General features: G+C 36.6%; 1 protein-coding gene across 3 annotated transcripts in view; it reads right to left on the reverse strand.

Moving 5' to 3' along the window:
- nej (CREB binding protein nejire) overlaps positions 1-13,652 on the reverse strand; it is a 48,696-nt gene that overhangs the window by 29,727 nt on the left and 5,317 nt on the right. The window contains exons 3-9 of one of the 3 annotated variants that reach the window (XM_072305629.1): positions 13,067-13,130; positions 7,429-7,557; positions 6,304-6,464; positions 5,499-5,637; positions 2,775-3,004; positions 2,030-2,225; positions 549-812 (exon numbers count right to left, since the gene is read on the reverse strand). In XM_072305629.1, the coding sequence (XP_072161730.1) occupies positions 549-812; positions 2,030-2,225; positions 2,775-3,004; positions 5,499-5,637; positions 6,304-6,464; positions 7,429-7,557; positions 13,067-13,130 (1,183 nt within the window). The other 2 variants (XM_019045757.2, XM_019045760.2) reach the window with 2 other exon arrangements.

The raw sequence follows: 13,652 nt of genomic DNA on the forward strand, positions 1-13,652 counted from the left end.
TTTACTCTGAAATTTCCCGTACCCGATTTTGCAGAGATCAAGACTTAAACTAATCACATAGTAATTGACCGAGTTACTTATTGATTTTTTTTTTTGGAGAATATCAAAAACAAAGGTATTAATTTAACACAGCATAATTTGTTGCGAGCAGATTTGACAGAAAGATATTGGTCTAACATCTGAAGCAGGATTGCCACCAAATCTAGAAAATGAAATTCCCTAACATTTCCATGATTTCCTGGACACATTTTGGCGGATTTTGCTAACAATTAAAGATATGCCAATGGTCAAAAATAATAAGAAATAATAGAAAATTAGAAATAATAAATATAAATAGAAATAATAGAAATAGATATAGTAATAGAAATAGTTTTTGGGCAACACTATTTGTTGTATATGTCAAATCCATTCTAGAAAACAAATAAAGATGCTTATCCATTTTTCCCTGACATTTTCATCATTTTCCCTGACATTCCCAGGTTTTCCCTGACTTTAAAATTCCCTGACTATGGCAACCCTGCTGAAGAAAAGAAGGATTGAAAGAGTACCTTGAGATTGCGCTGTGGCAAGGCCTCGAATGGAAGCATTATTGACCGGAGCATTGGCGGCGAGGGCTGGACCGGGCTGCCCAGGAACCGGGAGCCTTGGCCTGACTCCGACCGCAGGTCCGGAAGAGGCTAGAAGTTGAGGGGTCCCACTAGTTGTTGGACATGGCATTCCGAGAGCAGCGTACGCTCTCTGCATGTCTGATGGAGATCGGTTTGGTGGGCCGGTCGCTGCAGTTGCTGCAACTGCGGCTGCCTGATTTGCTGCTGCTGTAAAAATGACATGGAAATATAGGAAATGAACCAGAGAGAGGATAAAGAGATGTGACTGTTCACAAAAAAGGAAACCTTGCTGCCAAAATAACTTAAAATTTAGAGATGGGCACTACTATTTTCAAGAGAGCTTTACAGAAATTTTCAAACTAAGAGACTCATGTATATCTTGCGGAACTAAAATTCACAGTTGGTTAAAGGAAACTTACTTAGTTGTGATAAAAAGTTGTTCAAAGTTTTGATTCGTCAAGTTTGAGACTCAAAATTTTTAAATCAAAATATAACTTAACACTTGCAAGCAACACAAAAATGAACTAAATCATTCGTGACTTAATAATTGGAAAACTACAGAATGATTCCTATTGAAAAACTTTCTTTCAAATTTTTAAACCCAACTTGGCAAAAAGTGCACTCCTGAAAAATTTACTTGCAGGCACTAAGGTCCCTTTTCTCACTGTCAGTCGCAAATGGAAAAAAAATTGGAGACAATGTTCAGACATCAATTATTTTAGGAGTTCACCTCTGGCTCTGATGGCAAATATGCCGCAGCAAGTATAAATTATGTATGGAATCAAAATGGAAAGGAATTCAGACTATGAGGAAGGAAAAACTTTAAAGACTTTGACTCAAAGAGTTAATTTCCGGTATGAAAATGAAGAGAAGCTGGTAATTTAAGACAAGTTGCGACCCTTCGAAATCTTTCCCTACTTTATTTCATGACGGTACCTAATACTTAACATTTCCGAGGATGAAGGATGCAGAATTTTTCAAACAACCCTCGCACAATAAAGTAGACCATTTACAAAATTATCTTTCAACGATTAACTTTGGAGTTTGAAACAAAATGTGTCCCTGAAAGAATTCCTATGTTTGACACTTTCTACAAATCTACATCAAAAAGAAGTATGGAGATTTTCCAACAGTGTCATGATTAATATTTCTCAATTGCAAGCTCTGCTCATGAGCGTAAAACATAAGCAGTATCAAACAGAATTGAGATGAATGAAAAACGATTAAAAACCACCAGAAACAAACTGTAGAACTACATAGACTACACCTTTGCTCACAAAAATAATAATTAAATAAATAAGCATTCTTGCAGCGACTGGATTTTCAATCCCTGAAGTCTCCTGAATTAACGCTATCTAGTTCAAAAACAGGTTAAAATTGTAGGAAAATTTGACAGAAAAACTGATTAATAGGATACTTACCATTAGGATTAGCTCTATTTTTATCTTGCGCCTTCAAGGGGAGACAAACGGGGCAATCACTCCGCGTACAATTCTTCCAATGGGTAATTATCTGCCTAGAAGAGGAACAATGCGGCATCGCGCACTGTTTGCCTTGTTGACACGTTGTCATATGATTCAGAACATTCTTCATTGTTGTACAATGAGGGAGCATACACTGGAATAGAAAGAAATGAAAGAAAAATAATAAAAAATTTCTTAGGTAAGCAAATGGGCCAAATCACACGGGAAGAAAGCAACACTCACTATGAGCTAGAAGTGGAGTTGACCTCTACTGGTGTACTGGTTACCTAGGCTTCTTCAGCTTCACTAGAGGGTTAAGAAACAATATAGAGATACTAGGGGGCTACGTCCCCAGGACGCGACTCGGCCCAACCCCCTGAGGGCGCTCCGCGCCATCGAGGGGCTGCTTTTTGAGCTTCTTATTGATGTTGGTTCTTTTTCTCTAAAAAATTACGATATGAGGTCTATATGGCTTTTTAGAAGAAATGATTTTTGTTTGTGTTAAATAAAGAAAAAAAAGTCTGAAATCAAAAGGGCGCATTTAGATATGATTGAACCATCAATGAACCATTGCAGTAAAACAATGGCAAATGTTTGACAGGTCATAATTGACTATTTCCGGCGTCGAGAAAAGAAAAACATTTAAATTCTGGGGGAAAAAAAATACCCTACAGCTCTAGGTTCACTTTGTCAAAACACTCACCTGCTTCACTTCACCGTTGGCCTGACTTTCTCGTCTCTGACATTGATGAGCATGGAGCAAAAGAACTAATTGTTGTTGAACTAATTTCCTTTTTTCAGGATCTGCTAGTGATGTTGGCGGGGGACCAGACACTTGGGGTTGCTGCCCTCCGGGAGGCTGCTGTGCTGCTTGAGGGGGTGGCGCTTCCCCTGCTACAACATTAGCACCGCCGCCGCCAGGAACAACTCCTCCTGAAAATAGAGCGAATAGAGAATATTAAATCTTGCAACTTGAATTTCTTTTAATCCAACCACATTTGATTCTTCAGGAACTTGATGAAGTAATTTTAGTCAATTTTTCAGGGTCTCTGTACCTTCATTAAAATTTCTCTTTTCAAACCTGATTTTTCATTCTTAAAGATTTTCTCAAATTCATTAGTATTCTTTAGATTTCCTCGATTTCACTTGTGAAAAAACTATTTAATTGGGCTGCATTTTGCAATAAGGAACTAAAATTTTCAGCTCATTAGAGAAACAGCATATGTGCTATTAGTTTACCCGTGCAGATACGTGCTTTTACAGCTGAGCCGAAGATTGTAGTTCAGAATTGCAAAATGTAAACCAATTACTCTTCACAATCTCCATTAAAGCTAGTAAAATAATGTGCAGTAAAACTCCCTTAAATCGTCCTATGCTTATATTGGAAGTTGCGCGCGGTCCCGATTTTTCGCCCATAAGAACAATGAATAAAAAAAACCCCCAGATATACTCTGTTCCCTCGTGAGCAGAGGGGTTGGGGCATAGTCATTTGCGCCTGATACAAAATTAACGGTTGGCTGGGTAAAAACCAATTATTTACGCAATTTCGGGCGAAAAACATTGAAACTCGCGTACACCAGAACCTGCTTACTTTGGAAATTTCGGCCAATTCGGACGCGATCCAATAGAAGCAAGTTTTACTGTAAAATCTTTCGGCGTTTTACAATCTTATTGGAACCAATACTATTATCTGATTATTTCATAATAAAAACAAATTATAAAGGCTAGAACAACTCATGAATTTCTATATAAATTGGTTCAAATATTAATTTACAATAGAGAAAAAAAAATTTTAAGGAGTGTCATGGAAAGTTTCCTGAGGGAAACGAGTGAAATGTATCTGGGATGCTCGAAAAGTTGCAGAAATTCTTGCACTTTTTCAAAAAAACCCAGTCAAAAATTTATATAGTACCACTGGGCACACTGGTCTCAATCGATTCGAAACCAGTGGGATACGGGTACATTTTAGGGGGTAACTTATGCCTCCCAAAATAATTATATTACACACAATAGAGACTTTGCAGGTGTCTGAAATTTGATGGATTCCGTTTTTGAATGAATGCTACCAAGTGAGCTGAACACAAGGATACCCTTGGTTCATGAATTGAACAATTATTGGAAAAGATACGACAAAATGATCTAATCTGCTAAAATACATGTGTTAAATGGGAAATGCCACCAGATGACGTCACTAGGCAGTGCATTTTCTCACTTTTGAATTCTATTTATATACTATTTCCCACATCGGAAAAAAAGTATAAAAAATACTGTGAAATAAGCTCTTTATGCCATTTCAGATGAGGCAATAAAAAATTTACTTGCGAATTCTCCATTTCTATATGAATTGGTTCAAATTTAAATTAACAAAAGAGGGGAAAAAATTTTAAGGAGTGACACAGAAAATTTCCTGAGGGAAACGAGTGAAATGTACCTGGAATGCTCGAAAAGTTGCAGAAATTCTTGCACTTTTTCAAAAAAACCCAGTCGGAAATTTATGTAGTACCACTGAGCACACTGGTCTCAATTGCTTCGAAACCAGTGGGATATGGGTACATTTTAGGAGGTAACTTGTGTTTCCAAAAATAATTATATTACACAGAATTAGAGCAAAATTAGTAAGTTAGGGTAGAAAATAAATTGGAGCTGCCTCTTGCAAATTGTCGATTCTTCTTCGGGGTGTCAAACAGTTATGAAAAACCAAAATTGGGGACTTAAGGAGAGATTTTTCAAGAAAATTGGAGACTTTTTTTCCCGAAGTAGTAAGCGAAAGAGAGCTAGTTAGAGCGTTAAAAGGCGTATTTTATGCATTCATGTTGAACAGATGAAAACATACCAAAAACCAAGCAACACTTCAGTTTCTAATTCCTGGTTATACCGCGCTGCCGTGGCTGGCGGGAAAATTTGAAAATGCCACTGTTGAGGACGATTTTTGTCATTTTACGGGGACCTGACCATGAAAATTGGCCTAACGTTTACCTGACAGCTGATCAGTTTCAGGAGATTGTTGGGATGTTTGCAATTGAAAGCTAATGCAAACGTTTAAGAAAAACACACTATCCAAGGACTAGATATAAAGCTAATAGTCCCGCGGTAAACCAACTTAATGACCATTAGATCTCTCCGGAGAGAGAAAATTATGAACACACGGAAAGGACATGACTTGAGCAATTGGCTTAATATTTCAGATTGAAAAGATAATATGAGTAATTGACTTAATGTTTTAGATTGAAAAGATAATTTTAACTAGACATCAGGCAGAAAAACATAAATAAAAGCTGAAACTCAACAAAGAGATAACACCTCCACTTTTAATTAGGAAAATGGAAAAATTCACAAAAACATGTGGGTGAGTAACCGCTATTACTATGAACATAATGTTTTTCCACCATAAAAAGATCGTCAAAAAATGAAGAGGAAAGAAACTTACTTAGTGGTGAGGGATTGGGAGCAGCAGGAAAACGAGCAGGCTGAAGCGAATTAACTTGGCGCACAACACCCACTTGTGACGAGGGCGGCATATTGCCAAAATATGAACTAGGAATGCCTCCAACGCCTAGATTGGCAACCTGGAAGAAATTTAGGGAAAAATAAGGTCAATAAGAACCCTTAAATTATTGAAATTAGTTATTATTGATGAGACAAATTATACATGACGATATACTGACCTGACTTCATAAGATAAGAAACATACAGATAATGATTTTGAAAACTGAAACTTGATTCATATTTGTGTCCTGCTTTCTGATAGAATGCTTATTCCATCTAATACCAACCTTGCAATGAATAAAAAGATTCTACAATTCTCGATCTAACGACTAGAGATTTGGTAAAAACGTATTTTGGCAGTAAACGGATTAATTTTTTAATTTTTCAACCTTCAAAACAGCTTTATCCATTAGAGAGAAAACCCTAACAGTCTGCACTAGATGATACTTAAGGCGAAGTTCCTAAAATGAGGATTACGTTAACCGCTCAATGACATCTGTAAAATTTCCGATACTGAGACGATAGTATTGAACCTATTTTGTAACACCAAACCTCCTTATAGAATTGGAACGATGGACCATCGAAGAATCAGCAGTAATCAGTGGTGCTGATGATGGGCTGATGCCCGAGACTCATATAAAGTTCTCCATTACTTTGGTGTTCTACTGAGTGGCTGTTTTGAATTTACACTTAACTACCAAATCCCCTCTATACCTCCTGAGTTTTAAAGAAACAATGGAACGTACTTGTATTCGAGGCTGGTTGGCGTTTAATTGATGAACTTGGTGCGGGGATTGACCCCTATTAGCTAGTTGTTGTTGCTGCATGGCAGCCACAGCCCGTTGATTCAACATCGGACCGTTTTGAAGACCCTGGCCAGGACCAGCGACCCCATGGTGATGTAAACCTAAAAATAAAAAACACATCAAAATATACTTGTACACGATTTTTTATTAAAAGATAGGAAGTCCACGATTTATCGGATATCAAGGGACTGACGAATTGATCCGTTAAAACACAGAATTTATTTATTTGAATTAGCTTGAAGCCCTTAAAGGGACCAGAGGATCACTCCATTAAATTGCGGAATCTGTTAAAACACGATCCGATAAATTGAGGTCTTACTGTAATGCTAACTATGACGATACATGCGCGAGTATTGATACATGCTCTAAACTGTATGCTCACAAAAGCAAAATTGAACCATGGTGCCTTGAATTCTTGGTTTTCCCTATTCCCTGACAATCTCCTAATTTTTCCTGATTTTCAGGGAAAAATTCCCTGAGAAAACTCTGGATTTCCACTGGTTTTCCTGTAAATTTTCTTCTTAAAAAAAGGATTTTCCTTCAGAGACTCTGGAAAGAAAATGTCTGATTCTTGGGCGCCACAGTAACGAAAATTACCAAATATAAGAATAATCTAATTTCAGAGTAAAGAGAGGAGAAATTTCCAATTCTTGGCATAAATTTCCCAACAAATTTCCTGATTTTTCCAGATAGTTTTATTCCCTGCTGAACCAGGGTGATTTTAGATTTTTCTAGATCCTAGACACCATGAATTTAACCTGTCACTCAATGTTCTTACATTTAAATTCGATTAGTAAGTGTTGTTGTAGATAAGAAAAAATACTAAAAATGTGGTCCTGATACAATCCCTGAAAAGTTGAAAGCCTGGAACATGGAGGTGTACTAACCCTAACCCGATGCTCATTCAAAATGGCAGAATCCTCAAATGAATTAAAAACCTCAAATAACTTTTAAAAAAAAAAGTTCACACTAAGTTTTCCTAAAATGTACTAGTTTGAGAAAAAAAAAAAAATTCACAGAAAGTGTTAAGTAATTGTACTGCTATAATTTTTCCTGGAGACTTACCAGCAGTTGGATTTGTACCCATCATCGAGACAACTGCAGCTGACAGGGGTTGCTTATTAACAGTGCTAGTGACAACTACATTACCGCCTGGCATGCCGCCTGCCATTCCGCTGCTCGACATAACCATACCTGAAACACACACATTCAAAAAATCAAATAAAAATTCTGAAACCAGGCTTGGCCCATTTTTGATGAATGGTATTTCATGGAAGATTACTAGTCTAGGAGGTACACAAAAAATTTGGGTCACTTTGTTCTCAGGAAGCTACTTAAATTGTTTAGCTGGTAACCGTTCAAGTTACAGGGGCTAATTAGAAGTCATGGGGGGGGGGGGGGGGGTCAAGCCACAGTTCTTGAGATGCAAACTGAATAGGTTCATGAAGATCATATAATACCTCCTAGAATCAGGATGCCATAGGGTCAACTAATGCTATGACAAAATTTTTGTGTCGTTAGTAGAAAAAACCGTGATTAATATCATTTTCAAAATTCACGAGTATCTGACTTAACTGAACTGACTTAAAATAGTTCGACATAATTCTTTCTGAGCTCCGGGGGTTGAAGATTGGCAATTCATAAGTGGATTTACAGTGAATCGGTTAAGACTGCAGTCTTGGAAGAGAGGCCAAATTTTGGGAACAGGACAAGAGGGAAAAAATTATATTCACACAGGTCTTAGTAGTGTGACAAGAGATAGAAATATTTCTTAAAAATGGTTGCAACATCGTTTTCGTTCACACTGTTCGTTTAAATTATCTTGATAGCAAATAATAGTGAGGCCAATCAATAAATCAGGAACAATTTTTTTTTTCATTGGTTAAAAATTTCTAGCTTTGGTCTCATTTCCAACACTTGTGCATGGTATTTTTTTTTTTTTTCCCTCCTTTTTCCCCTGTCCTATTCCCAAAATGTGTCCCTCTCTTCCAAGACAGATGTCTTGATTGCTTCACTGTAAATCAAAACATTCTTCATCACTCTCACCGTAAATCCATTAATGAATTGCCCATGTTCACCTCCAGAACTCAGAAAAAATCATGTTCATCTACTTTAAGTTCATTTTTTATACTCATGAATTTAGAAAACTTTCTTGGAGGATTCTGTGATATTGGATCCCCAGGGTGGAAAGTTGAGGAGTGCTCAGAAAATAGAGAGGGTAGAATTAAAACCGCAGAGCAGAAGATAGGGCAGACAAGGCTCAGAGATGCAGTGAAAGAAGCCTGTCGAGGAGAGGTAACTCCAAAATCAAACTCTGGTCCTCCGAGTTGGGGGTTACGGCATCAGGTTGACTCCCTGATCCTCAAAAAGATAATATGAGAGTACGACCAGTTAAACAACCAAAACAATCATGGAGAAAAATGCACTCGTAGACTTGAACTACAAAAAAGGGCAGTGGCTTTTGGAACTAGGAATGTCCAAAGGGGACCGAGGTTGAATCGAACATTAAAAAACAGGGGGTAGACGTATCAATAATAACAGAAACTAAAAAAAGGGGGCCACAGATCTGAAAGCACAGGGAGGTTTGATACATTTTTTCGCAGAGTAAATATAGACTGGTGTGCCCAGCCAGGCATCGCAATATTCATTTTTAAGTATTGGTATGAGCACCGTCACAACTCAGGAGCTGTGAGTCAACACATTATCATATTCACTCTAACCTTTCCTTTCAAGAAACAAAAAAAAAAGTAGGAGTGCTGACTTTTATCAAACTAAGGAACAAGTTTCCACTTCTAGAGATTCAAATTATAGAGAAGAGCACACAGAAGTTATTCGTACTCTCTCCTATGACACAGGCCAAAGTTGTCAAGCCGTCGTCATACTCACAAAATTCCCCGACTTTTCGTAACCCCCAAAAATCCCCTGGCTTTCCATAGCCCAGACAACCTAAAACTCTGTAATCCCTTTTATCAATGGATTTTTTCAATAAGGATCTCTTCTGCTAAAAATGTTCATGAAGCCTACAAATCAACTTCTTTGGAATCTTAGGAGACTTAACAGGACCCCCAAGAGTTTGAAAACAAAAATATTGGCAAATTTTAGACATCAATTGGAAATTTTCACTAGAGAAGATCATAAACCTTTCCAGAGAAGAGCTTGACAGTAAAATTTGATAACACTTATAAGAACCACGTTTAGCAGAAAGGAACCAAGCCAAATCAGCAATTAACAAATTTAACTGGGCAATTTAATTTTTTACAAGAGAACGTTTGTGGGGATTCCTTTAAGAATATTAAGGAATTTGCATCGTACTATGCAGAAAATTCACTGAAATTTGCACAAAAATCCGCACAACCATTTTCAAGTAAAAAATTGAATTGCCCAATTGAATTTTGGGAATAGCTGATGTGGCTTGATTATTTCCTCCTTAACGCAGTCTAAATGTTTCCCTCCATGTCATTCTCAAGAGGAACTTCGCTGGATGTGTCAATATACCACAGGCTATTTTTTAGATTTTCACATAAAAATATCAAGAAAAAAAATCAGTACCATGCACTGTGTGAATGTGGTATAAAGGCTGTTCAATCGAGGCAAAATTGTTGAATTATGGTCATCTATGGAGTTAGGAACCCTGTTTTACATCTTCCACATAAAAAGTAGATCAATTGGTAAAATGATACTGGTTTAACACTTTCAGCCTTACAAGCTCAAGTTTTTTAGAATCAGCCGAGAGTTTGCAAGAAAATTCAGTTTTACTGAGACAACCTCCGAACGCCGCAGATCCATCTCCGGGAGCAGAGACAAGTGGCACTGAAGTTTCTAAATTGCTTCATCAAAGGCTTGAAGGCAAAGATACTGGATATAGGGATTCTTTCTACTCGATTCTTACGAATGATGAGGACAGCAACATGTCCAAAATTCATCAGATTAAAACAGAGGACTCGAAATAGGAGGTTTGCATCCTCTTTTTCTTATCAAACCCAAGAAAAAGTGAAATACCTCGAGCAATTTATTGGTCTTTCACACTTCTCTTTCTCATTTTTCAACAAAAATGTGTGACATGATCATTTATGAACTAAAAGGATGAAAGAAATGCAAGTAAATGCATAATCACTTTAAAGGTATGACAAATATACATTATTTCAATCCTGCGTAGGAAAATTTAAGAAGTGCTTTCTGAGATCTAACTCCAAATTATCAATGATTACAAGAAAAATTTGGTAATGAAATTGTTTCCTGACTTATTTGTACTTCATAATATTTACACTCTTTTATCTCTAAACTTTTATGTACTTCATAAAATAATTCTGAAAATCTATCAGTGTAGCTTTTCCTCATCTAGTGCTTTCTTGGCTTGATTCTAATTTTCACAAAAGTAGCATAATAATGGAAGTTCAAATAGAGGCTCAATAAAATTAATTGGTATTTGAGCAAATAAATTAAAGGAAAAATCAACTGTGACATGCAACAAGACAAAAGAGGAAAAAAATTAAAACCTTTCCATTTTTTCCTTTCCCCTGTTGAAACGCAGGAAAGGCAAAATGAGTCAGTTCTTGGTTTTGAAAGCAGGGAGATTATAAAGCAGCGTACTTTGAAGTTCGCTTTTAGAGGCTTCAAGAGACTGCTCTACCACAGATAAGCAGAGTAAGGCTTAATATTATCTAACAAACAATTCAAGGGAGGTTGACATTAATAATAATACTTGCACAGCAAAAGATAGTTCAAAAGATAAATGGCCGGAATTTCAAAAACAGATCTAGTTTTCGGTTCAGGAAGGAATTGCAAGGGGGCTTAAGGGTAATACGCGCTATAAACTCCAAAAACAAAAGGGGTGGTATTCTGTCTACCTCCATTCTAACATTGATGAATAATACAAACTCTCACAAAGATAAAAAATAAAAATAAAAAGCAATAACGGTAAAGAAGGGAAGGCTAATTACTCAAATACCTTAACCAAGCATCTACTAATTTAGATCCAGAAGATCTGCCAGAGAGGACTGGATCTCTAAGGTGAGCAGTGATGAAATCAAGAAAGAAACACACACCTGTCCATTCAAGCACTCGATAATTTGACGACTTGATGAAAGAAAATTACAATTTTAATGGAATTCGTTTAGCACAGCTTGAAGAACTACTAAATTTGATCAATCTTGTGAGAACTAAGACTTGGGAAATGATAAAATAAACGCTTTGAATGAAATAATGTAATGACGAATAAGACACTAGGTGCCATGTTGGACACTGTACCAGTTGAAGCAAAGAGGAAAAAATTTAAATCACTTTCAACCGAGAAAACTTTGAAGAAGAAAAAAACATGACATGATCGAGGAAGTTTTCCTCAAAATTGGAAAATCAAAACGGAAAAAACATCACAGAAAAAGTTCCTTATCCTTAGAGGAAAGCTTGTCCAGGATAACTACAGGCTTCGACAGATGTCGTTGCAAAAACAACAACAAAAACAATAGAATACAGCAAAAAACAAACTTAACCAAAGTTAAATTATTTTCATGGAGAACAGAATGATGAGGAGGATTTCATCAAAATTGTACCTTTTTAAAGTCCAAAAATCAAAGGAGGACAAGATATTCAAACCAATAATATAAAATGTGCTCCAAGATCACCTTCATGATTCGTCAGTAAAAATTCCAATCAAATAGAATTCATGAAGAGCATAAAGAGTCCATACATAAAAACTAAAAAAGCACTTGCTTCTACCTGGCAGAGAGGAGGTCAATTCTCAGCTGTTTTAGATCAATTATTACAACTTGAGTTTTCCAGTCTAGCAATGAATGAAAAATAAATTCAGGGTTTACTTTTAAAAACAAGAAGAAACAGTGAAGAACGGTTCTAACAAAATAAACCGAGCAAATCTGATATAATTTTTACTGCTAGGAGTTTAACAGGAGTTAAACATTCATGATTTTACCGGCAAGAAAGAGAGAACGATGACTTTCACAGGGGAGGTGTCAGTCATCGAGAGGTTTTTTTCAGGAAAGTCATAAAAAATATATCCAGTTGACAAAAATGAAGCTTCACCGAGGATATAGAAAAATTTGACATCATTTACGTAATAAACTTGAAGTATAGAGGGCGCTTACATGGCATTTTTTCCAGGAAGCAGGCCACTGTCTGGAAGTTTTGAGGGAAAACAACTTAAAAATAGAAATTTCAAACCAATGACATGAAAGCACCATAACCTTGCACAAAGCCAGTGTTGGAGAACGTTTTATCTTCTCACACCTCTGCAACTTCTCGGTCTTCTTATAAATATTTTTGACTAGCTGGACACCTTTACAGTGCCCTCAAGGCCGGGAAATGAAAGGAAGATTTCACACAATTTAAACTACTCATTCTGAAATCGGCAAACGAACAATTAAATGGTAGGATCTATCAACGACAAGAATGGATCGGAAAACTTAACAGATGCAAAAAACCAAGCTACAAAATGAGGAAAGAAAGAATAAAGAAGACGCCAACTAAATAAGAGCTGTAAACAAACTTGACGGGAGGGACTAATTGGAGACAACTGGTGAAACGAATGACATACCTCCTGCTATATTATTATTAATGCCAACCATGACCGCAACAGACGAAGGGTTACTGTTGGGCGTTACTGGCGATGGCTGAAGAGAGCCATGGTTCACAACCATGGGATCGCCAGTTTTACTAACAGCTACGTTTGGAGGAGATTGTAAGGTATTACCACTGGCTTTATTCAATGCCCCTCCACCTAATGCTAATGAATTGTTAACAAGTCCTTTATTACCCTGAAACAGAAAAAAAGAAAACAATGTTTTAGAGAAGGGATAGCAAAACAAGACGATTAACTTATACAATTTGAGAAATAAATTTAAAAATATCTTGATTATCGAGTTCAAAAATTTGCGATGAAACATGATCAAAAATATTTGGCAGGTAAGGCCAGAAGAATCTTGCACAGAAAACCGAAGGATTCAGCATCAGCAAAGTGCTGAAATGTCCAATCTGACAATCCTAGGATCATGGTAAACTTCAGGCAAATCTTGAAAATTATGACATTTTTCTTTACTTCTTTTTTTCCTTAATACTTTGAAAAATTAGGCAAATTGACCAATAAATAAGGTGAGAATGTAAGCATTATGATATTATGTATTCTCATCAAAAATTCATGTAGAACAATATTGCAACAAATATTATTGGAAAAACTCATGACCAAAATATCAACCATGCGGTTGGGTTTCCGTGCAGGACCCTTCGTCCAATGAGTTTAAGATTTTTCTTAGACTTACGACTAATTTGGAGTTATACTT

This window comes from Bemisia tabaci, chromosome 10 (assembly GCF_918797505.1).
Source record: "Bemisia tabaci chromosome 10, PGI_BMITA_v3".
In the NCBI taxonomy this organism is placed as follows: Eukaryota; Metazoa; Arthropoda; class Insecta; order Hemiptera; family Aleyrodidae; genus Bemisia; species Bemisia tabaci.